Source organism: Gossypium arboreum, chromosome 1 (genome assembly GCF_025698485.1).
Source record: "Gossypium arboreum isolate Shixiya-1 chromosome 1, ASM2569848v2, whole genome shotgun sequence".
NCBI classification, from domain to species: domain Eukaryota; kingdom Viridiplantae; phylum Streptophyta; class Magnoliopsida; order Malvales; family Malvaceae; genus Gossypium; species Gossypium arboreum.
In genome coordinates, this window is record NC_069070.1 from 1,881,825 (window position 1) to 1,908,429 (window position 26,605).

At 33.0% G+C, this 26,605-nt stretch overlaps 2 protein-coding genes and 2 long non-coding RNA genes across 4 annotated transcripts; 2 read left to right on the forward strand and 2 right to left on the reverse strand.

Moving 5' to 3' along the window:
* The first annotated feature begins 630 nt into the window (after window positions 1-630).
* LOC108465514 (protein NRT1/ PTR FAMILY 6.3-like) lies at window positions 631-3,983 on the forward strand. The gene is made up of 4 exons (XM_017765844.2): window positions 631-1,021; window positions 1,116-1,155; window positions 1,239-1,810; window positions 3,113-3,983. The coding sequence occupies exons 1-4, from the start codon at window positions 732-734 to the stop codon at window positions 3,966-3,968; spliced, it is 1,758 nt and encodes a 585-aa protein (XP_017621333.1). The 5' UTR covers window positions 631-731; the 3' UTR covers window positions 3,969-3,983.
* Window positions 3,984-10,005: 6,022 nt separating this feature from the next.
* On the reverse strand, window positions 10,006-14,894 carry LOC128290427 (uncharacterized). The gene is made up of 3 exons (XR_008280268.1): window positions 14,761-14,894; window positions 14,317-14,678; window positions 10,006-10,267 (listed from the first exon to the last, which is right to left on the reverse strand). It is a non-coding gene; the product is annotated as an uncharacterized LOC128290427 (long non-coding RNA).
* A 2,828-nt stretch (window positions 14,895-17,722) lies between these two features.
* LOC108465511 (uncharacterized) lies at window positions 17,723-18,517 on the reverse strand. Its single transcript, XR_008280271.1, has 2 exons — window positions 18,272-18,517; window positions 17,723-18,054 (listed from the first exon to the last, which is right to left on the reverse strand). It is a non-coding gene; the product is annotated as an uncharacterized LOC108465511 (long non-coding RNA).
* A 2,583-nt stretch (window positions 18,518-21,100) lies between these two features.
* Window positions 21,101-25,222, forward strand: LOC108465515 (protein NRT1/ PTR FAMILY 6.3-like). The gene is made up of 5 exons (XM_017765845.2): window positions 21,101-21,212; window positions 21,321-21,498; window positions 21,586-21,625; window positions 21,709-22,283; window positions 24,351-25,222. Exons 1-5 carry the CDS (start codon window positions 21,101-21,103, stop codon window positions 25,204-25,206), a joined length of 1,761 nt encoding a protein of 586 aa, XP_017621334.1. The 3' UTR covers window positions 25,207-25,222.
* The last annotated feature ends 1,383 nt before the right edge of the window (window positions 25,223-26,605 follow it).

The following is a 26,605-nucleotide window of genomic DNA, read 5'->3' on the forward strand; positions in this document are numbered from 1 at the left end:
GATAGGTTGATCAAAGAGATTCCTCATGAGGGAATCCAACTGATCAGAAGATCTGCTAACCAGGCAGCTGACTGGGTTGCTTCCTACTACAAGAAGGAGATGAGCATAGCAGACTAGGTTGCTCGAACTCCATCTTCTCTGGTTCATATCTTGGGCAATGATGGACTGCCTGCCCCTCCAATATAGATTCCTTCTTTCCTAGATAGTTTATGAGGCAATTGTGAAGTTCCCCTGACTCTTATCTAGGATATAGTTAACCTTTCAAGATAGGATTTTGTTGAGAGTTTTGTTTTATGAGTATGGTTATATTTTTGACTTTGAATCTTTGATGATATGAAATGAGGTATTTGTTGGAAAGAAAGAAAAACCATAATTTTTCTTTAATTATATTGAGAAAAATATATTTAATGCAATTTTAAATTTATTTTATTTATTATGTGTTTGATTGAAATGTTAGGAGTTAATTTAACACTGATTCAAATTATAAAAATATTAAAAAAGTTATAAATTTTAAAATTAACAAATTTTATTATAAAAATATTTATATCTTTTCATAATTTCTTTTTAAATTGAATAGCTTAACTTCATCCTTAAAAAAATAAAATGATTGAGTGGCTATCTTGATATTGATTTTCTATAAATACATCCACCTGCCTTTGCTCTCATTGTGCCACCATCACTCTCTTTTCTCTCCTTCGATCTGCCACCCTTTTCATCTTGAATATCAACCAATGTCCCTTCCTACAACACAAGGGAAAACCCTCCCCGATGCTTGGGACTACAAGGGCCATCCCTCCGAGCGGTCAAAATCCGGTGGCTGGACCAGCGCCGCCATGATTCTAGGTGTTGAGGCATGTGAGAGGTTAACAACTTTAGGTATCGCTGTTAACTTGGTGACATACTTGACGGAAACCATGCATTTAGGCAATGCTACATCAGCCAACATCGTTACCAATTTCTTCGGCACATCTTTCATGCTTTGTCTACTCGGAGGTTTCGTCGCCGACACCTTCCTCGGCAGGTCTCGTCGATATACTTCGATTTCTATTATACTGTACCCATGCGCACACACACTTCTTAGTTCTGTTTATAACATTTTATCTTTAAATCCACAGATATCTCACTATCGGAATCTTCACCGCCGTTCAAGCAACTGTAAGATAATATTCATTTCCCTTTTGACTTAAAATCATCATCTTCACTTTACAATTGAAAATCATTTGCATAATCGTTTGCAGGGTGTCACAATCTTAACAGTTTCCACAATAATCCCAAGCCTAAGGCCACCCAAATGCACCAGGGACAGCACCACAATATGCATCCCAGCAAGTGGCATACAACTCACTGTTTTCTACTTAGCCCTTTACCTCATAGCCCTTGGGACTGGGGGTCTAAAATCGAGTGTTTCCGGGTTCGGGTCTGACCAATTCGATGAGTCGGACCCTGAAGAGAGATCCCAGATGAGCAACTTCTTCAACTGGTTCTTTTTCTTCATAAGCTTAGGTTCACTTTGTTCAGTCACCATTTTAGTTTACATCCAAGACAATTTAGGGCGTGATTGGGGTTATGGCATTATTGCTTGCGCTATTGTGATAGGGTTAATGGTGTTTCTATCGGGTACAAAGAGGTACCGGTTTAAGAAACTAGTGGGGAGTCCATTGACCCAAATTGCTTCAGTGTTCGTAGCTGCTTGGAGAAAGAAGCATTTGGAGTTGCCATCGGATCCATCGTTGCTCTTCAATATTGATGATGTGGCTGAGGGATTAAAGATGAAGACGAAGCAAAAATTGCCCCACACCGAACAGTTCCGGTTAGTCTTCTATTTATTTTACAATATTGGAGAGAAGAGTAGGAGAATAAAAAGGTTTAAACCCGTGTGATTTAAATGTTAGAGAAAGCTTTATCGAGTGCTGCAAGACTAATACAAACACTACTATCAATAATAATAGGAGTTGGAAGAAGGTAAGGTCTAATTTATTTATATTAGATAAAAATGTAAATTAATTCTTTCTATTAAAAAATTATCTATTTGTATTATTAAAAACTGGACGGAATAACCAGATGTTGACATGTGATGTGCCACATCTATGTCATACTAATGTATAGAAACCAATTTTAAATAGTAAAATAGATATAATTTTTAATAGAATGAACTATTTGCTCTTTAATCTAACGTATAATAATTAATTTAACCATTTTGAGTAAAATGAGTAAAATTTAATTTGATTCTTATTACAAGGACTCCATAATACTTTTACATAGTAAACCCAATAATTTTAATTAAAAATGTTGATGTTAAAACCCAATAATTTTAATTAAAAATAATGGAATATGATGGAGATTCAAGATTAAGAACACATGCATCTTAATGCATGTTCTCAAAATAAGGTTAGGTGCTTTCTTGATGGGTCCAATATGATAAATTATTCTTTTATCCTTTTATTAATATTTTATGTCATCTTATTGATTTCAAACAATTAACATAGTCATTGTTTATTTCGAAAAAAAACTCAATATTATTTATTTAACTTTTAATTATTAGTTACTTAAAAGAACTTTTAATTATTAGAATTATCCACTTTTTTTTAAATATTATTATTTCTCAAAATACAAAATCTATATAACAAATATTTTTTGACATAGATATATGAAATATTCTTTAAAAATAGAAAATTTCTATATCAAACACTTATGAAGAAAATTGTATATATAATATTAAAATTTTCTTGTATTTATATTTATTTGGCAACCCTATCTCTCCTCAGGACAAAGATGTATATATATATATGTATATCAATAGTCCAATTCATGAATCCAGAGACAACCCTCTATTTCTTTGGCTTCTTCTTACTTTGCCTTTTAGTCTCAGATTCAAATCAAAGTTAATTTTATGAAACCAGATATGTAATTCGACAAACATGTCTGTCTGTCATTTTTTATGTCCTCGATTGAATTGAAAAACAAAACACAGGCAACGAAATTTATACCATAAAATATTTATGTGGGTGTTAAAGATATTAAAAAACATGGGGGGGGGTCGTGTATATGAATTGGCGGTGAATTTTTTTATTATTATTGGCTTAATTTTTTATTGGTTTTGAATTGTGTACAGTTTCTTGGATAGGGCAGCTATCAAAGACCCATCTGTGATTAAGGCAAATAAATGGAACTTAGCTACTTTAACAGATGTTGAAGAAGTGAAATTGGTGCTAAGAATGTTACCTATATGGGCAACCACTATCATATTTTGGACCGTTTATGCCCAAATGTCAACATTTTCAGTGTCTCAAGCCACAACCATGGACCGTCATATAGGCAAATTTCAAATCCCACCAGCATCACTCACGGTGTTCTTCGTGGGAGCCATTCTCTTAACAGTCCCAATTTACGATAGGCTCATCGTCCCAATCGCTAGAAAAGTACTCAAAAACCCACAGGGCTTAACCCCTTTACAAAGGATCGCTGTTGGCTTGGTGTTATCCATTATAGCAATGGTAGCAGCAGCATTGATCGAGATAAAGCGGATGAGAGTGGCAACCACGAACGGGCTTACGAATAACCCCACCGCTCAAATCCCATTAAGTGTCTTTTGGTTGGTCCCTCAGTTTCTGTTTGTAGGGGCTGGTGAAGCCTTTACATACATAGGTCAACTTGATTTTTTCTTAAGGGAGTGTCCAAAAGGGATGAAAACAATGAGTACGGGTTTATTTCTGAGTACCCTTTCATTAGGGTTTTTCCTTAGTTCTTTGTTGGTTACTATAGTTGACAAGGTCAGTGGAAACAAGCATCCATGGCTGCCAGACAATTTGAACCAAGGGAGACTCTACGATTTCTATTGGCTTTTGGCAATTCTATGTTGTTTAAATTTGGCAATTTATCTGGTTTTTGCTAAATGGTATGTGTATAAGGATAAGAGGCTTGCTGATGAAGGGATTGAATTGGAAGAATTGGAACCTACCTTCCACTAAATTAATTAGGTTTCATTAAGATTTTGTGTTTGTACCTTTGTATAAGTACCATGTTAATTTATTGCTGACAGTTGAGCTGTATATGTTCCAATAAAAAATTGTCTGCATGAGCCATGAAGATGTATATTCGACTTTTATTTTTAGCTTCTTTTAACCCTAACATTTCCCTATCTTGTCTCTACGAAAGCCTTACAATTCAACATTTGTTTTTGAGAGAATATGGTGACCTGAGTTCAGGTCAACAATTGCAAGAAATAGAATTAATATAAGCATAAGTGTCAGTGGAAGTGGGTATTTCTGATCAAACAACCACAATAAAATAGGAGATGTCAAATTGATTATACAATATTCAGTTTTTTACATTTGTGGAACATAGCTCAATGAGAAGAATAAATTATTTTTAAAATAAATACAACAAATGAACCTAGTTTTAATACATCCCCGCAAAGAATCCTTACTCTTGCCATGATAAAGATAAATTACAATCAAGATCCACTAAAATAACCTCATAAAATAAGTAATCAAATAAATCAAATAAGTATACAAATGTTCTCAAAGAGTCGAAAATAAATCAAAGAACTTCAAGATAAGTATTCAAATAAGTCTTAATTCAATCTCCATATTCCATGGGATTTGATTTGCTTGATCTGATTTAATCTAATCTTCAAAGATGAATATTTAAATAAGGGCCAATACACATCCACCGAATCATTTAAATCATTGTGTAACTGATTTGATTGAAAATATTTCCAACTCCAAAAATGACAAATTATGTTGCTTGTGGTTGTGCTAGTCGAGGTGACTACTTCCATGGGCACATCGACAACCACTTAAAAAACACTTTTTTGACCATATACTTCTATCAAGGTTGAACAAGTCTCCATATTTAGAGCATGAATCTATCTAAATAAGGTAACATTTAATATAAGGATACAAAATATCATAAGGTCGGCTCATATCTTCATGGATTGCATATCTCAATATATAAGGTAAGTGGGACATATAAGAATCTTTAAAAAATAATCTTGCTTAATTCAATCTCTTCATTAGTGATAAACACGAAATTAGCTGCACAAAATTCTAAAAAAGATGCAAGGGAATCAAAACATATTTTGGTTAAACATGCTAATGAATAAGGTAAGATATGTGACACAATGATAGTGGAAGTGGCCACTTCCATTAGCACATGGATAGCCATTTCAAAAACTTGGGTCAATAGAATATATGTACTAATGGTAATGGGATTGCGCTTGGGGATATATAAGTTAATGAAATAAAACTACATACTAATGAGTACTAATGCAAATGTTTTCTTTGTGTTAGTACTACTAAGTTGTTGAAAGTACTATTAGGAAGAAGCCCATAAAACAAATAAGGCCTTGTAGAGGAATTGAAAACAATATACAATTATGTAATCCTTATTTATTAAGTTATATTGTTAGAATATTTCATAGTCGGCACATTATTGAGACGGGCATTAGTAATGCACTAGAGACTTCACGCATAGGATACATACAACCACTTTCATATGTTGAAGTATATGAGATACTTCAGGACAACAAAGAGTACTTGTTTTGGAAACAAGTTTATTGTGAGAAATCATTTAAAAGAATCACTTAAAATTTTTGGAAAATATTGTCACCTCAAGTGGTGACAATGTAAATTAATCCATTGGCTTGAGATATTGGGTCATCTTATATGAGGAAGGATGTAATTTGATTCATCATAAAATATGTCCATTATAGATAAAACACGAATCATTTGAAGGTGGGTGAGTGATCCAAAGAGAATCTACCACTTTGAGTGATATTGAAGGCCTATCTCACTTAAATCTAACTATGGATAATTGTTCAAGACTTTAGCCAAAGAGTTATAGATTAAGAGAAGTTGTTTCTCTAAGTCTAAGAGTTAACCATAAGTTGCAAGGTTGATAAGTGCTCATCATGATTATATTTTATATTTCTTATAACTTTCATTTAGCTTGATTCTTAGGTGAATTTACATTAACTCATGCCATTTTAACTAGTTTTGCCTGCTCATGACATTCATTGCATAATTTCTATTTTCAATGTTTTTAGAACTTTTAATTAGTTTTTATTTTTAACAAGTGTTTATCTAGTTTAATGAAGGTTAGGAGGTGTTTAATTGAATATTCATGAATACGAAGTGCAGTTAATCTTGGACAATTGGTTGTCAATAGTTCACAATTCTAGTATCCACAAGAAACTTGCTCGATTGTTGTTTAAAGTGGGAACAATGGTGCCTTTCAGTCTTGGAGAATTGATCTCCAAATAGATAGTTAAGAAAGTTGAATTTAAAACTAGTGATGAATTAATATTGTTTTCATCTCACACCTATCAAAATCCCAAAAAGTAAAAGTAATATACGGAATTTAATAAAAATATTTTTAAGAAATTCTAAAAAGTTAAAAGCTTAATGAGAATTTATGAAACATTTTGAAAAGATTTAATTAATTTTTTTAAAAAATTTGAAAAGTAACTAAATTTTTTTTTAAAGTAGAAGATGACTACAAAAGTTAACGATATATTATTAAGTAACATAACTAATTACAGCATAATGGATTTCCTTGGGTAATCCATTTCGAATAGCTAAGATTAACTTCATTACAAATTATAGTGTAAATAAGATCGGCCACATTATTGCACGACCGATTAGACCAAACTAAGTTGGTGGAAGTAAACAAATTGAGAGATGCTTTACAAGCTTGGAGTCTAGCCCTTATATGGTTATGTCCATATCACCTTCATTCATTTTGTTAACCAGTCCTACATTGTCAGTTTCAAAAATCACATCACCATGAATATTCAATTGGCCCGCAACCTCAATGCTTCTCTTCAAAGCTATACATTCTGCTTCTTGCACCGAAACTCTATCATCACTAAAGCCGCCACCATCCCCGGAAAGTTAACTAATTTAATTTTACTTATTTGCTCACTATCAAAAAGCATAGCGGTTAAATTACTCTAAAAAATAGGGGTATTTATATGTATAATTTATATACAGCCAATCAAATTTATCACATTTTCCCCAAAGTAGTCTATTTTTTTTTTTACCATTTCTTCCGTTAATTATGAGATAAAAGGGTACAAGTTATAGAACTCTTAGGCTAGAAAAGTAATAGTGACTAGAGAGAGGCTATTTTTAAAGAAGATGCATTTTCAAGTTGATCGTGTTGATGCTTGACAAAAACACTAGAAGAAGAAATTATGCAACCAATATTGTAGAGACTTCTAGTCGGCCACATCGCCAACATCAATTGCCTAATCATTTGCAGTACGATGTTGTTAGCAGCGACAACAATCCATTTGATAATGATGATATGATGGCTCACTTTGCGAACTTTTCTCAAAACCCCTCGCATGATCATTATCCTTATAATCATTTAGGCTGACACCTACAAGGCAGTGCTTCCACACCTTCCGAACAGTAATAGTGCAATGGATGTTCAGAGGATTCCCAATGCATAGCGCGTTATACTGCGTTTGGTTTAATGGTGTGAGGCTATAGAAGTTTGGAAAGCACCCAATAGAGGAAGTTGACAACGCTCGTAACACAGGATCAGAAACCCCACCAAAATCCACCATGATGCACCTGCAAGCTATCCAGAAGTTGGGCCCACTCATTGTATTGAGTTGATTTTCGTCGTGAGGGTTGTGAAAGCCAAACTGATAGTTACTAGGCTGCAACCTACGACATAGAAGCAGCCATCGCATCTCGCTATTGCTTGTGGTGCACTTGAACAAAGCGCCGACCACTACCCCTATCACCAATCGAGGAACTTTTGCCTTTCAATCGCCGATGGCACTGACACTACATCCAACCTCTCCACTCCAATTTCCTCCGGCTATCAGAACCCCAACAAAGACTTGAAAAATACAAGGAAAAGCTTGAACTTGCCCTTAATCTAACTCCGGTGAAAGAAACAAGTCCTTCGATCAAAGAGAACATAGTAACGAACAAGATACAACTCAAAGGAAATGCTGAAAGAAGAATTTCAAAGCATAAAAAAGCAAAGATTGCACAATGAGATTTCAAAGAAGAAAAGTTCATAAAATCTAAAAGCTCCAATGATAATATTATAGCTAAAGCTCGAGTATATAAAGACCTTTTGGCCATGGGGCGTATTCATTCACCACCTGGCATGACATTTCGTCGTCCAATCAAAATGTAACAAACGATGCTTTTAAAGGTCTAACAGTAGAAAATATTAACGTTGTTTCCCAATGACACGCGCCCATAAAGATGCATACTAACAATGCGTGGCACTTGGTAATCCAACTCCAAGGTCTGCCAATTATGCGCAAAAAGTTGCCTCTTCAATTTCAAAGCCCTACACAAAAATCGTAAATATCTTCACTCTTCTCAAAACTAGCTCACACTTTTAGGAAGTTCGTTAACTTCAATCTTCACAAAAAAAGGAGCTCATATCCCTCGAAAGTACGATTTAACTTCACTCTTCACAAAAATTAGCCCATATCCTAAGAGTGAAGTTAGAATAAATTTTTAAAGGGTTGAATGAAATTTTAATTTTTTATAATTATATATTTTATAATTTTTAAAAAATTAAATTAAATTTTTATACTTTTAAAATAGTTAAAGTGTAATTTTAATTTTACTAATTTAAAATTTTTTAAAAAATTTAAAGACTTAAATAAAAATTTTACATTTTAAGAGGCCGGGCCATAACTCTTGGAAATACATTTCGTTTAACTCTCCACAACTGTCACGTTAGCACCTCACCTTGCAAAACAACACTCCCGCCCACTTTTTTTGTTTTTGTTTTTGTTTTTTTTTTATTTAGGGAAAATCACTTTATATATTCATTTCAACATGGGGTAATTGTTATACCTCATCAACCTCACCAGGACCGCTCGTAACAAGGTTCCCGAATAGTATGTGCTAGATTCTTGCGAGGACCCTTGGGATAATAGCCAACTTGACAAATGAGCCCACTTGTTAGCTGTCATAACAAAGGGCAATTAGACCAATTTGGACATAGGTTGAACAACACTAGACATACCATAGTGCCAACCTAGCGGAACCTGCAACATTCTTTTGGTCACTAACCTTCGATCCGCCAGCATAGCCCACTACGTAATACCACAAGCCAAGAGATCACCAACCTATATAAGATCATGAGCACGGGTAAAGGGACCAAGGACTCTAATTCATTTGGCCACCTCCCGAAACTAATCCTTAATGGCTCTCCACCTCACCTACCTCACTCTTCATCCACCATCTCCTCATTATTGTTCCTTAGTATCATCACCTACTAAATAAGGTAGAGCTTTCATTTCCTCCCAAATGAGCTTTTATCTCATCTAAACACAATCAATTCAGTATTATTATTAGCAATCAAATCAAAAGGATAAAAAGGAAAAATTATATCTTTGATAGGAAGAATAACTTGTGATGTCATTTTTAATATGCTTATTTAATATGTATTTTGTCCAATTGTGATTTAGTCAATTTTAAAGAATTTCACATATATATATTTTGTACATAATTCTATATAAAATTGCTCGAAAATATATTTATAATTGTTTTGTACTTATCAATGTACATTTATAATAGCCTAGCTTTAAAAAAAATCGAATATAAAATTGGATTATATCTAGATTGGTATTAATAAGTTAAAAATTGTTGAATTTGAATTAGATTTCACGTGTATATTTATTAGTTTATCCATCTGTCTATTTATTACCCTAAAAGAAGTAATATAAAAGGATTATATGACTAATGCGTCATTTTCTTTCCTTGAGAAAAAATATTGTTATTTTAGAAAGTCATCAATCTATATAATCTATATAAACTAATGTGTCCAACTAAGTTTTTTTTTCATTATAAAAAAAGTCAGTTTATCTTTTATTATGCTTAAATTTGATTTAATTTCTCTATTTTTAGTTTTACTATAATTTGGTCTTTATATTTTTATTATATTATTAATTAATCTAAATAGTTAATTATTCGATTAAATTATTGATGTGAATTTTAAATACTATTCTAATTAAAAAATTGATTTCGGCGAAGATTTTATTAGTGAAAAGGGAAAAATAAGACAAATTTCATAAGTAATTGAAAAGATATTTATAACCCTAGGAGCCAAGAGTGCTTTGCTTAGTATCTTAGCGAAATCAGCCTCTGCTGTAGCTTGAGATGGAGGAAAGTGATGGCAACAAAGGGTTACAAAGTGGCGAGGTCTCCCTCTTGGCAGAAGAGCTTATCCAACTATCGATTAAAAGTTCGGCAGTGGAACCAAGTGGTAAGCCAACGCTGATCTGCACTTTATGGACAGAGAAACATTATAATCCGTATAGTTTTAGGGCACAGATGAAAAGTATATAGAAAACAAGGAAAAAATTTGAGATCCAATCGGCAGGACAAAACCTCTTTCTGATCAGTTTTGAGTCTGAAGAAGATTTAGAGACTGTTCTGGAAAGACAACCATGGTTATTTCGAAAGCAACTAAATATCTTTGATCGTTTGGTTAAATCGGTAGAGAAAAGTAAATTTAGACTTATTTCATCCCCGTTCTGGGTCAAAATTGGGCCATGTCTGCCAGAATTTGACAAAAAAGATCTGATACATGCTATCGGGGTGACTTTTGGAGGAATTATTCGGTCTGAAATAACTGGTGAATTCTGTCGTCTTAAAGTGAATTTAGATGTGCAAAAACCCCTTCGTCGAGGTATATTTGTCTCCACGAATGATCAAAGGAATCCCTTTTAAATACGAAAAATTACCAATATTTTGTTTTGGCTGTGGGAGGATGGGACACGCCCTTCCAGACTGTGGTGCACTACAACTTGCAGAAAAAGATAAAATCAGAGAAACCCCACCTTTTTCTTTAGCGCTAAAGGCAAAATTAAATCTACAAGGAAGGGAGAGTTTAAAGATTAATGCCCTCTCAAAGAAGATACAGTCTCAATGTTCGTATACAGGTTTTATGGAGGAAAGTCAGGGGATGAAATCACAAGGAGGGGATGGTAACAACATGAGATTACAATTACTAGCAGTGGAGAAAACGAAGAAACCACAAGTAGAAGGGGTGATCGTAGATGAGGAAGATTATAGGCAATGTGAGATACAGGATGAAATTTTGAAATAAGGAAAAAAGACCAGCTGGAAAAGATTTATTTCGGCTAGAATGATGGATCACTACAGCGATGAAAGTATAACGTGAAAGAGAAAGTTGATTGAATTAAAGGCTGGAAATTGCGATGAAGAACAAGCTTGTGATGATTTAGTAAAAAGAGCGAAATTTGATGGACAAGTTTCAAAAAATAAGGAGGACTCAATATTGTCAGCAGAACATGTAGAAACAGACGATTTTCCCAACCACGATAGATCGGCGGCTGCCAAAAGGCAAGCCTACCGGGTGCAATGAAAATAATTTGTTGGAATGTCCGTGGATTGGGGAACCCACGGACAGTGCGAAGGCTTCGATTCTCACTGAAGTAATATAACCCCGATATGGTCTTCTTTATGGAGACTAAAATTGATGATAAGCGTATGGAGAAGATCAGAAGCAGATGTGGTTTTGTGAACGGAATAGATGTAGGAGCAGAAGGATCGCGAGGTGGGATTTGCCTTGCCTGGAGAGAGGAAATTTTGGTTAATCTTAAAACTTTCTCGAAAAAATCATATTGACGTGTTGATCAAAGAGAACAATGTTAATTTGGAGTGGAGATTTACAGGGTTTTATGGGTCACCTTATGTTAGTAATCAGAGTGCCTCGTGGAATTTGCTAAGAACATTAGGCCAAGAACAATGTTTTCCATGGTTGGTTAGTGGTGATTTTAATGAAATAATATATTCTTTTGAAAAATGTGGAGGTCAACCAAGGGAGGAGAAAATAATGGCAGCCTTTCGCGAGGTTTTGGATGCATGTCAACTAATGGATGTGGGTTTTAAGGGAGTGTGGTTTACATGGAAAATAGGGAATATGCCAGAAACAAATATTAGAGAGAGGTTGGACAGGAGTGTTGTTAATAAACATTGGATGCATTTATTTCCAAAGGGCATTATTCGTTATCTAGTTCACTCGATATCAGACCATTGCCCCCTCCTTATTAGTACGAATAATGAGACAAGTTATAAAAGGAGTCCACGTTTCAAATTTGAGGCATGGTGGACCTTGGAAAAATCGATCAAGAGCGAGATAAAGAAGTCATGCATGGGAGTCATTGTGTGGGTCGATATCTGAGAGGCTGGAAGGGTTGCAAGTTAGCATGACAAGGTGGGCAAGCTCAATTAAAAAAGGTCGAGATCGTTTGAAGAGGAAGCTCACAAAGGAACTGGAAATTTTAATGGAAAGCGGGAGGGATGATGATATAATGTCAAAACTAATTGATACTAGAATTAGACTTAATATGGAGGTTGATAAAGATGAAATATATTGGGAACAAAGAGCTAGAGCTAATTGGCTTCAATTAAGGGATAAAAATTCAGCCTTTTTTCATAAATATGCCTCAACTCGTAGACGAATCAACACAATTAGTAGGCTAGAATCAGCTGAAGGGCAGGAAATTTCTGATGAATTAGCTATTAATGACGAAGCCTCAAACTATTTTCAAAATTTATTTTCGTCTAATGGTGTGGGCAATTTATCCCACCTATTGACAGGAATTGGCACTAATATTTCCGCTGAGATGAATACAATTTTGGTAGCAAAATATACAGCGGAAGAGGTTTACCTAGCGTTAAAAAGCATGGGGCTAACTAAAGCACCAGGTTGTGACGGCTTTCCAGCATTATTTTTCTAGAGATTCTGGCACATTGTGGGTAAAGACGTTGAAGCCTTTTGCCTAGAAATTCTAAATGAAGGTAAAAATTTTGAATCCTTGAATAGTACAGATATTGTGCTTATTTCAAAAATTCCAAATCCCACAAGTCTAGTTCATTTTATACCTATTAGCTTATGTACAGTACTATACAAAATTGTGGCAAAAACAATAGCCAATCGACTTCAAAACTGTATTGATAGGTGCATTGATAATGCTCAAAGTGCTTTCGTTCCAGGTCGATTAATTTCGGATAATGTACTGATAGCTTATGAAATCCTACATACATTACATCAAAAACGTATTGGGAAAAAGGGATTTATGGCAGTAAAGCTGGATATGAGCAAAGCCTATGACAGAGTTAAATGGGATTTTTTAAAGGAAGTAATGCTTCGAATGGGATTCGCAGAGGAATGGGTGACACTTGTTATGAGGTGTATTTCCACAGTCTCTTATGCTGTGAATATTAATGGCAACAGAGGCAGGGTTTTTAGACCAACTAGAGGGCTCCGATAAGGTGATCCACTTAGTCCCTATCTTTTTTTAATATGTAGCGAGGGACTTTCATCTTTGATAAGATTGGCAGCAGGAGAGGGTTTCCTAAAAGGAGTAAAAGCAAGCAGAAATGGACCGGCGATATCACACCTTTTGTTTGCAGATGATTGTATTATGTTTGGGGAAGCCACAAAAGAAGGAGCGACAATTTTAAGGGACATTTTGAAGGAATATGAATGCTGTTCTGGCCAGTGCGTGAATTTTAATAAGTCGACAATTTTCTTTAGCTCTAACACTACAGAGAGAGTTAAAGAAGAAATCTCGAATGCAATGGGTGTACGATGTTCAAAAAATATGGAAAGATATCTAGGGCTTCCCAACGTGGTAGGCAAACGGAAAAAAGAATCGTTTCAACATCTCAAAGATAAGGTTAATCAGAAAATTGGAAATTAGAGCACGAGGTTTTTATCCCAAGGGGGAAAGGAGGTTTTTATAAAATCGGTTCTTCAAGCAATACCAACTTATGCTATGATATGTTTCCTTCTACCAAAGTCTCTATGTGGGGATTTGGAAAACAATTTTGCATTTTGGTGGCAACATGGGAAGAGGAAGAGAGGGATTCACTGGTGCCAATGGAAATTTATGTGCCGATCAAAAGAGGAAGGGGGATTGGGTTTTCGAAATATGTCTCATTTTAATATATCTTTTCTAGCGAAACAAGAATGGAGGATTATAACTAATCAGAATTCTCTTGTTACGCGAGTTCTTAAAGCTAAATATTTTCCAAATGATCATTTTTTAAACTCTAGTTTGAAAAACTTAAGTTCTTATACATGGAAAAGCATCTGGGCGGGTAAAGCTGTATTAGTAAAGAGTTTATGTTAGAGTGTAGGTACGGGCACTCAGATTTCTATTAATGATGATGGTTGGATTCCAGACGCAGTAAATTTTAGGTTGTCTCCAGTAGTTAATTCGATGCAAGATTTACAAGTTAATACGCTGATTGAGAGTACTGAAAGAATGTGGAAAACAGAGCTGATTAAGAATACCTTTGCGGAAGAAGATGCTGAGAAAATCCTCTTGATTCTTTTGACACGCGTACCACACAATGACTTTCTGGTTTGGGGAGGTGAAGCTTCGGGAGACTTTTCGGTTCGCAGTGCCTATAAACTATTACAAATTTTTGATGAGAATCCTAGAGCTTACGCTTTACAAACCATCTACAGGAAATTCTACAAAAAACTATGGCTTCTAAATTTATCAACAAAAATCAAGATTACAATATGGAGATTCTCATGGAACTATTTGCCTACGAAGGTAAATATGCAATGTAGGAAGCTAGCAAATAACTCAAGCTGTCCGCGTTGTGGAGAACGATCTGAAACAATCGACCACCTATTTCGGGAATGCCCTATAACAATGGAAGTTTGGACAATTTTGTCATTTCAGAATATTCTGATTACTGCTAATATGGACTTTGCGCAATGGCTTACCTGGGTTTTTGACCAATTCACCCCTCGTCAATGTCGGATTTTCTGTTGTGCACTCTGGGCCATATGGGGAGACAGAAACTCAAGGATACACAAGAAAAAGATCAGTACGGGTAAAGAAATAGGACACTTCATTCATAATTATATTGCTGAACTTGATGGTCTTGAAAACAGGAAACTAGTAAATACAAAGGATGCCAGGAGTTGGATGTAACACCCCTTACCCGTATCCGAGGCCGGGCTAAGGTACGAGGCGTTACCAGACAAACATACAAACATTAAACTAAAATACGAGCCATAAAATTTTATTCATATTTCAAAGCGTTCATTCTCTTACACAGAGTCCCTTATTTGAGTCTACGGAGCCCAAAACATACTTTAGAAAGGGTTTGGGACTAAACCGAGAACTTACGAAAATCTTGGAAATTTCATGCTTTAAGGCTCCACACGCCTGTCCCAAAGTCGTGTTCCATACACTACCGAGACACATGGTCGTGTCTCTGCTGTGTGGAATATACCTAGGCTATTTTCCAAGCTTTGGTCAACTTTGATCTCTTACACACTTATACAAAATCAAAAGCATATAACATGGTATTCATTTAATGATTAAACATCCTCAATTAAACCACAAACATAGCATTTGTATGTCATCATACATGTGTCTCTCATACTCATTTTACCTTGTTTATTATAGTACCACTTATACATTTATACCAAGATTATCATCTTACCAAATATCTTCAGCTTAATCATCAAGCATTCATATTTAAACCTAGATCATATCTTTATAAAATACCACGATTCGGATCATGAGAATAACATGTTTGTCTGAAACATTTCAATTCAATTCCATACCCAACAAGCATTACATTGAGACTAGTCATATATATATATATATATATATATATATATACATGTCATGATACATAACATTCTCTTTTTGTTTTCTTATAAACACATATCATTTATTTCATTATATCAATATTTCATATACCATAGTTTCCATGTATTCCACATATATTTATTTTCCTCCTCCTCCTCTCCATTCCACATCCTTAAGGTATATAGCATTATTGTAAGTACGATTTCACAATTTACTAATAAATGTTTAAATCAAACTGTCTACACGAGTCATAGTCACTTAATTATTTATAATTCGAGATACAGAGCTCCAAATTAAGATCCGTAAATTTCTCCTGAAACTAGACTCACATATCGTTCCACCATAAAATTTTTATAATTTTTTGTTTAGCCAATTAGTATAGTTTATTCATTAAAATTTCCCTTGTTTCACTTTCTCTCGACGATTCGACCTCTCTTCACTAAAAATAATTATCTCATAGTACGTAACTCGGATAATGTTCTTGTTGATTTATCTTGAAAATAGACTCATTATGGATTTTAAAAATATAATTTTGAGCCTCTAATTATTTTTATCCAAAGTCACAACAGGGGATCACGTAATCATTCTGAATCAGTCTCACAAAACATAAATATCTCAAAATATAGAACTCCTTTTCTTTCTATGTTTCTTTTATATGAAAATACACTCATTAAGCTTTAATTTGATATCTCATTCAGTCTCGATTCAATTTATACTATTTTTGGTGATTTTTCAAAATCACATCATCAAGCATCTTGTCCAAAACAGCTTTTATTGCTAATTCACTCTTTCACACTTTCTTTGTATTAACCTCATTTTAACATTTATATCACAAATCATTTTCACCACATTTCATACATCACAAGTATAGGCCCATGATCACAAGATCACCATAAAATCATCCTCATGTATAACTTACTTGTTTATAACCTTACCACATCCTCGTCACTTAATGAACACATCATTCACATAACCAAGTTCCCGCACATATTCATCACAAAACTCACAAAGCAATACATGAGAGTCTCCGTTGAACACTTGGACCAATCCTCGATACTTGGTGGTTTCAAGACATAGCTCCACCCATCATATAGTTCGGCTCTCTTGTACACATGGTGAACACTTAGTACCACCCATGTGACCTAGTCAGTTTATCTCGTAGCTCTCTTGTCTACATGGTGTCCTTCACTTGGAACCACGCATGCGACCTAGCTACATATATCCCGTAGCTCTCTTGTCTACATGGTGTACACATAGTATCACCCCTAAACTTTTACATATTTATACTTGCTTATTTAATTAATGTACTATTCAAAACAGTCCTTAACTCAAACTTTAAAAAAATTACAATTTTACCCCTAAACTTTTACATATTTATACTTTTGCCCCTAGGCTCGGGAATTAAATTTCATCCCTTATTCTTATGTTTTATGACATGATGATCACTTTTCCCTTCTATGGCAACATCAAATTCTCACTCTAACATATATTTATGACTATTAGGTATTTTTACCGATTAAGCCCTTTTGCTCGTTTTCACTTAAAACCGAGTAGCACAAGTTGTCTAACATAATTTAAAACCTCATATTGTATCATAAAACACCAAAATACACAAATTTTACCTATAGATATTTTTTCAAATATGAACCCTAGGTTGAATTATTACTAGCATAAGCTAAATCAAGTTATCGGGACTCCAAAAACGTAAAAAACTTAAAAAACAGGATTAGAACGGACTTAAAATTGAGCTTGGAAAGCTTGAAAACCCTAACCATAGAATCTCCATTGGTATACACGTTCATGGTGAAGAAGATGAGCAAAATTAGCTTTTAATTTTATATTTTAATTTATTTTACCCCTAAATGACCAAAATACCTTTACTATTAAACTTTTCAAAAATTTCATTAATGTCCAATTTTTGTCTATAACTTAAAAATTGATCAAATTTCTATTTAAGACCTCCTAATTAATATTTTAAATTAATTTCATACTAAAAACTTTTAGAATGCAAATTTTGCAACTTATTCAATTTAATCCCTAACTTCGAATTAAGCACTTTATGCATAAAATTTATTCACGAAATTTTCACACAATTATGCAATCATATCATAGACCTCAAAATAATAATAAAATAATTATTTATATCTCAAATTTTGTGGTTCCGAAACCTCTGTTCCAACTAGAGCCAATTTTGGGCTATTACATTAGAGGTACCCACGTCGGGAGTTTGTCAAGATCAACTTCGACGGGGCGTTTGATTTACCGAATAATCTTTCTGCATCAGGAGTAGTAGTCATGAATGAAGAAGGGCTAGTTATCATATCCTGTTTAGAAACCCACCAAAGGGTCGTCTCCGCCTTCACCGCTGAAGGAGTTGCTTGCCGCAAAGCAGTCCGAATAGGAGTTAAAAATAACTGGACGGCAGTTATAATCGAAGGTGACTCTCTCGCAATAATTAAAAAATGCAATAGCAAGTGTCAAGACAGATCTATGATAGGAGCATATATATCAGATATTCAACAGATGATGAGTCGATCTAAGAATTTTTTGTTTAACCATATTCCGAGAAATGTTAACGCCCTTACTCATAAAATCGCAACAGAAACTTTAAGACGGAGAGAAGAGATGTACCTGGAAGGGGGAGTTCCGGAGTATGCTGAGAATCAAATGTAGGTTGAGTGGGTGAATGAACCAGATTGAAGAGTTTTTGGGAGGATAGTTTTGACAAGGGAAGCTTAAAGAAATGACAAGTTTTTGAATGAATCAGCTTCCCTAAAAGAGTGAAATCATCAAACTGAGGGCAGAGGATAAGATGGACATTTGAGGGGACAGATTTCAGTGTTTCTGATTGGGTTTTTTTCGGTGCATTTATTGCTTTCCAGACTTTTCTGAAGCTATGTTTCTAAAACATCTAGATTTTTTCATTTTGAATTGTGGGCCTATCCACTTTTGGGCCGGTTTTTGAGTTAGTTGTTTTCTTTATTTAGTTTTTAGATTGTGTTTCTTAGGTTTTATGATTGTATAAGCTTTTCTTTACTATTTAAATACAAGCCCAGTCGAAATTTACTTCAAAAAAGAAAATGATTTCGGCTTGATAGATTGGAATAAGTGTTTAAAAAAAATCACGTAAGCTATTAGAATCATTAAGGGTATTAATTGTTCAGATTAACTAATGAGATTATAATATTAAAGGGACCAAATTAGATCAAATGAAAGTACGCAATTTAAATTATAAATTTAAGCATAATAAGGTGATGAATACATAATATAACCCAAGACAATCTATACCTAATGCAATCCTAACTTATAGTCATCGAATGTATAACAAAATTAACGATTCAATTTTTTTTACAGATTTATATATTACATATTTGAATATTAAATTTATTATTTTATATTAATTTATAGTGTATAGGAAATTGAGGCATAGAATAATCATTACATAAATTTGCTTTGATTTTAAATTTGAAGGATAGAGAACTAAATTCTAAAATACAAAGAATACAATAATAATATAGAATATATTGTAATTTTAAATTTTTATTTTATAATGTAGTGAAAAATAATTAATTCAATAAAAGTGTTGGTTCAACATGATATTAGTTTATTTACTAATGAGAAGCCAACTACATTCCCTACAAGAACACATTGTTCTTCTCAAACACTTTTGAACTAATAAATGCAAACAAACTCGAAGTAAATGGTTTGTATTTTAGTTTATAAATTCGTGACATTTAAAGTTATTTTATGTAAAAAAAATTAAACTGTAAAAGAGAAGGAAAAATAAAACTTTTTTATTTTTAACATTTAGTGTAGGAAGTGCAAATAGAGAAGGCTATACAATAACATTTTTAACAACCTAGTGACTTGAATAAAAACTTTCAAATAATTCAATAACAATTATGTAACTTTGAAATTGAATAGCTAAAATATAAATTTACTAATAATTTAATAAGGTTAAGTATAATAGCACACTACATCAAAGCTAAATAATGGATAAGACACTCTGACCACGGCCAATAGCTGCATTCCAAATGGCTTCAACACTTTTACTCCCTAAAGGGTCACTGGATTTCTCGGTAGAACAAGAGATATTCCCTGTACAAGGTCAAATTATGCTATTAGAGCCTCTGCTTTGCAATGTAGTACCTATATTTTAATTTGATTAATTTTAGTTCTTATACTTTTAGAATTTAAAATTTTAGTCCTAACCAAATGATAACTATTAAATTCATTAAGATAAATTATGTTATTTTAAAATTTAATGTGTCAAACATATTATCGCATGTGTAATGTTATATCCATTTTGATATTGTCATATATAAATCGCAAAAAATTAGTTAATGGATTTAACAACTTTCATTTGCATTAATATTGAAAATTTGAAATTTAAAAATATGGCCACTAAAAATTATCCAATTGGTGAACATAGACTAATCAATAACTTTACACATAATACAAGATCAATGACATAATTTAAGCGAGATAGATTTAACTGCTATACCATTGGATGAAGACTAAAATTCTAACATTCAAAAATATAAAAATTAAAATTGATCAAATTAAAATATATGTACTAAATATACAATTCACATAAAATACAAGATTTAATAACATAATTTGACCTATATAATTATCACTTAGGTTTTGCCAAACATACCAAAAAACAACACAACTTAAAAAAATAAAATGCTCTTCTGTTTTCGTGATTTGTGTAACATAGGGGACATAAATCAGAATTAAACCAAGTAATTCCTCTTTTGATAAGCTCAATTATAGTGTGAATTGTACCTCATAATAGTCGCCAAACGAACATCTCAATATTAGGGTGGAACATCCCACATTCCAAATCAAATTTCAGTAGGATTTTCCATCGTCACTAATCCCAAGAACATAATAAAAAAACACACTTTCCATATTTGGATCCATCCGAAGCATTAAACAGAAAAGTGTCGAATGTAAATATTAAAATTTCAAAAGCTTAAAATTTTGTTGTAGAGTAATCTATGTTTTTTTTATATTACTTTTAAATTAAGTATGTTAAGTAATTTTTTGTTGTGTCTCATTAGAAGGGGTAATCGAATATTTATATACATAACTATCGTTCATAAAATTGACGTTCTTAATAAACTTTATGCATGCAAGACAAATATTCTACTCTGGTTGCTTATTGGACTTGGTGACTCCCACATATGAACTCTTTAAATATATGCCACCTGATATTACAAGTTCTTTTGCGAACTTTCGAGTCGCAAGTGGTTGACCCGGAACTTATTTGGTTCTCGGGATGTTCATCATAACTACCTAACAAAATATATTATAGTGATTAAGTAATTCTTTTTTGGGTGTGTAGTTTGTAATTCGTCACTATAAATACATCCATCAACCTTTGCTCTCCTTGTGTCGTCATCACTCTCTTTTCTCTCCGATCTGCCACCCTTTTTCACCTTGTATCAACCAATGACCCTTCCAACAACACAAGGGCAAACCGTCCCCGATGCCTGGGACTACAAGGGCCATCCCGTCGACCGGTCCAAATCCGGCGGTTGGACCAGCGCCGCCATGATTCTAGGTTCATCTTTCATCAACCCTCCTTATTGTCCCTCTTTAGCTTTGGTTTTGGTCTAAACAATGGGATATCAATATATATCCTTTTTTTCTATGTATCTATCTATCTAAGGTGTTGAGGCATGTGAGAGGTTAACAACATTAGGAATCGCTGTTAACTTGGTGACATACTTGACGGAAACCATGCATTTAGGCAATGCTACATCAGCCAACATCGTTACCAATTTCTTCGGCACATCTTTCATGCTTTGTCTACTCGGTGGTTTCATCGCTGACACCTTCCTCGGCAGGTCTCGTCCAATATACTTCGATAATTTCTAGTATACTTTTCCCATGCACGTATCACTTTATAACATTATTCATCTTCAAATCCACAGATATTTCACCATCGGAATCTTCACCGCCGTTCAAGCAACAGTAAGATAATATTCATTTTCCTTTTGACTTAAAATCATCATCTTCACTTAGCAATTGAAAATCATTTGCATAATCGTTTGCAGGGTGTCACCATCTTAACAGTCTCCACAATAATCCCAACCCTAAGGCCACCAAAGTGTAACAGGGAGGATATCACCACGATTTGCACCCCAGCAAGCGGCATACAACTCTCTGTTCTTTACTTAGCCCTATACCTCACAGCCCTTGGGACTGGGGGTCTAAAATCGAGCGTTTCCGGGTTCGGGTCGGACCAATTCGATGATACGGATCCTGAAGAGAGATCCCAGATGAGCAACTTCTTCAATTGGTTCTTTTTCTTCATAAGCTTAGGTTCACTTTGTTCAGTCACCATTTTAGTTTACATCCAAGACAATTTAGGGCGTGATTGGGGTTACTGCATTATTGCTTGCGCTATTGTGATAGGGTTAGTGGTGTTTCTATCGGGTACAAAGCGATACAGGTTTAAGAAACTAGTGGGAAGCCCATTGACCCAAATTGCTGCAGTGTTCGTAGCTGCTTGGAGGAAGAAGCATTTGAAGTTGCCATCGGATCCATCTTCGCTCTTCAATATTGATGATGCAGCTGAGGGATTAATGATGAAGAAGCAGCAAAAATTGCCACACACCAAACAGTTCCGGTTAGTCTTCTATTCAAAAACCAATATTTTTTTATGGTTACAAATATCTCTTTAATGCAGTACTTAAACACTACCATTAAAACTAATAGTCTTGAAATCATTACTATTAGGAAGGTTTATCTTAATATCATCTTATCCGAATAAAATTATTATTAAATTGTAAATCAAACAAGGATACCCACAATTATTAAACAAAATATTACAATTAATCCACTCAGGGCGAAGTTAGGCTTTGTTAGCTAAGGAACATAATATCCCTTTTAGTCCCTTTTGATTATGAGGTATTCAATTTAAGTTTTTTTCAACAAATTTTTTGACTTTCACCTGCCAAACTTTTGCCCCTGAATCAACCATTCTCTACCACCATGCGTCCAAAGGCATCTTAAGCAACGCAAAGACTAGAAAACAGGTTATTGATTTTCAATCTGGAATTAGTTTACCTTAAAAAAGTAGTATACCATAAATCAACGGAAATGGGACAAAAAATATTGATGTTAATTCCCAATAATTTTAATTAGAAAAAATAGAGTAAACCACTCAAATTGTTTTATTTTTGTCACCCAATTTTTTTTTATTAATTTAGTCTCTCCCTTTGAGTTAATTTCCTATTTTAGTCACTCCACTATTAAAATGCATTAGTCGCCATATGAAATGATGACTTGGCTAGCTTTTGATTGATATAATAACATATTTGACCCTTAATATTTTACACTTTTTATCACGTTTTCCTAATTCAAAAAGAATCAACAAATTTAACCTAAATGTTTACACATTCCTTTACTTTAATCTTTATTTTTAAATTCATAAAATTATAATTAAAATAAATAAATATATAAAATACATAAAATTTTCAAAAAAATTAAAAGACTTTATAAAATAGATTAAAATTCTAAAAATAATTCAAAAATAATTTATAAATATAATAAATTTTATATTTTTGTCTATAAATATAAGCTCAAGAAAATTATAATAATTTAAAAATATTTTTACAAAAAGTATAATAATAAATTTAAAAACTGAAAAATAACTAAATTATGAAAAATAAAAGAATATAATAATTTATATATTATAATTTTTAAAAAAATTAAAATTATTTTCTCACAAAATAAAAAATTATAATTTTTAAAAATTTAAAAATAATTTTTAATATAAAGCTTCAAAATTCTATCATGTTAGCACCAGTCAACTACTAGTTAATGCTGGCCAATGACCAGTCAATGATGGTCAATGTAGTCAACAGTTAGTCTCGTTGACCGGCATTGATTGGCTGTTAACCTAAAAATATTTTCAAGCTTCATATTAGAAAATTATTTTGAAAATTTTATGAGGAAAATATTTTTGGATTTTGAAAAAATTCTAATATATAAATTTTATATTCTTTTTATTTTCATAATTCAATTCCTTTTCAATTTTTAAAATTTAGTTATACTTTTTGTATCAAATATTTTTAAATTATTGCAATTTTTAGAGCTTATATATAAAGACAAAAAAAACTAAATTTTATTATGTTTTGATTTTATAAATTATTTTTATATTATTTTTATATTTTTAAGTTTTTAATCTATTTTTTCATGTACTTAAAATTTAAATATTATTTTGAAAATTTTATATATATTTATATAAAATATTTAAAATATAAAATTTATATATCAAACACTTGTAAAGAAAATTATACATAAAATATTATTTTTCTAGTATTTATATTTATTTGGCAACCCTATCTCACTTCAGGACAAAGATATTTATATCAATTGTCCAATTCATGAATCCAAAGACAACCCTCTATTTGTTTTTGGCTTCTTCTATCTTTGCCTTTTTAGTCTCAGATTCAAATCAAAGTTAATTTTATGAAACCAGAAATGTAATTCGACAAACATGTCTGACAGTCATTTTTTATGTCCTCGATTCAATTGAAAAACAAAACACAGGCAACGAATTTTATACCATAAAATATTTATGTGGGTGTTTAAGGAATTAAAAAACAGGGGGGATCATGTATATGAATTGACAATGAATTTATTATTATTATTGGCTACTTTTTTTTTATTGGTTTCGAATTGTGTACAGTTTCTTGGATAGGGCAGCTATCGAGGACCCATCTGTTATAAACGCAAATAAATGGAACTTAGCTACTTTAACAGATGTTGAAGAAGTGAAATTGGTGCTAAGAATGTTACCTATATGGGCAACCACTATCATATTTTGGACCGTTTATGCCCAAATGTCAACATTTTCAGTGTCTCAAGCCACAACCATGGACCGTCATATAGGCAAATTTCAAATCCCACCAGCATCACTCACGGTGTTCTTTGTGGGAGCCATTCTATTGACGGTCCCAATTTACGATAGGCTTATCGTCCCAATCGCTAGAAAAGTACTCAAAAACCCACAAGGCTTAACCCCTTTGCAAAGGATTGCCGTTGGCTTAGTTTTATCCATTATAGCAATGGTAGGAGCAGCATTGACCGAGATAAAGCGGTTGAGAGCGGCAACCAGGAACGGCCTTACGAACAACCCCACGGCTCCAATCCCATTAAGTGTCTTTTGGTTGGTCCCTCAGTTTCTGTTTGTAGGGGCTGGTGAAGCCTTTACATACATAGGTCAACTTGATTTTTTCTTAAGGGAGTGTCCAAAAGGGATGAAAACAATGAGTACGGGTTTATTTCTGAGTACACTTTCATTAGGGTTTTTCCTTAGTTCTTTGTTGGTTACTATAGTTGACAAGGTCACTCGAAACAACCATCCATGGCTGCCAGACAATTTGAACCAAGGGAGACTCTACAATTTCTATTGGCTTTTGGTAATTCTAAGTTGTTTGAATTTGGCAGTTTATTTGATTTTTGCTAAATGGTATGTGTATAAGGATAAGAGACTTGCTGATGAAGGGATTGAATTAGAGGATTCAGAACCTGCCTTCCACTAAATTAAGTAGGTTTCATTAAGACTTTGTGTTTGTAACTTTGTATAATTACTATGTTCATTTCATTGTTGACTCTGTTGGAGAGAATTCTAGAGATGGTGATGGTGAAGGGAAGAGATATTCAAGATGAAATGAAATTTCAATTTTATTTTTTCACGTCATATTCTCTTACAATCTTCTTCTACATTCTCACAATGGCTCATCACTTATAATTGCTACAAGTGACTTAATTTTTTTACGTATGCATCTTAATGTGACTCTTGATCTACTATATTCATGCATCTTAGATAAGTACATTCATGTATATATGTTAATTAAATGACTACTAGATTCCCTAGATTCATCCATCTTATTCACTTTGATTAAATACAGCATTGATGACATCATATTTTCTGACACTGATAGCCAAATTGTAATTATTTCAATAAAAAATGTTTGTATGAGCTTTTCAAATTTCACTTTTGTTAATAATTTTTTGTAACGACCTGGTTTCCAGTTATGTCAAAAAAATACAATTTTGAGATCTTATATTCGTAAACTGAGCCCGTAAAATAATGATATTCACGGAGTTAGGGTATTGATGAATTGAATTTTAGATAAATAATTTAGTCGAATTAGTGATTAGTTAAGGTTTAGGGACTAAATCGTACAAGTTTAATTGCTATAGATTTTTAATTAAAAATGGTTTGGGCACCCAAATTACAATTAACCAAAGGTTCAAAACGAAAATTAGACCATGTTAAAATAAGACTTAATGGACGCTATAATGATGATAGATTAATTAAGTAAACTAATTTAATTAACTAATTTAATTAAGTTTAGTTAAGGAGTAAACCTAGTATAAATAGCAAATCGTGGATGGAAAGATGAAACTTCATCTTCTCTACCGTCCATCACTTAAAACAAAAGGAGAAAAACTCCATGTTTACAACATACATTTGACCATACATTAGGTAAGTAATTCAAGTTCTTTTCTTGTAATTTTATATATTTGAGGTCATAGGAATTTGATTTAGCTTGTCATGTAGTAACTTGTAAAACTATTAAATTTTTAGAATGTTTTCATTGTTGAGAATCGAAAGTTCTAGGTGTTAATTTGATAGAAATTAAGCTTAGTTTAAGAAAAAGACTAAATTGTAAACCATAATTGACAGCTTTGTATATTAGGGATTAAATTGAATAAAATGTAAAATTGTAACACCCCAAACCCAGCCTAGATGTTAAGGTCGGATTATGAAGGTCACAACGTTCGCAAAAACATTGCCAATTAACCTACGTGAAAACTTAATTTTATTTTCAGAGTAGTAAAGTTATTTAATTAATCACAACACAAGTATTCAGAAGATTGTATCTGAACACTTTAACACAAACCTTGTTTTATTAATTTTATAAAAACAATCCT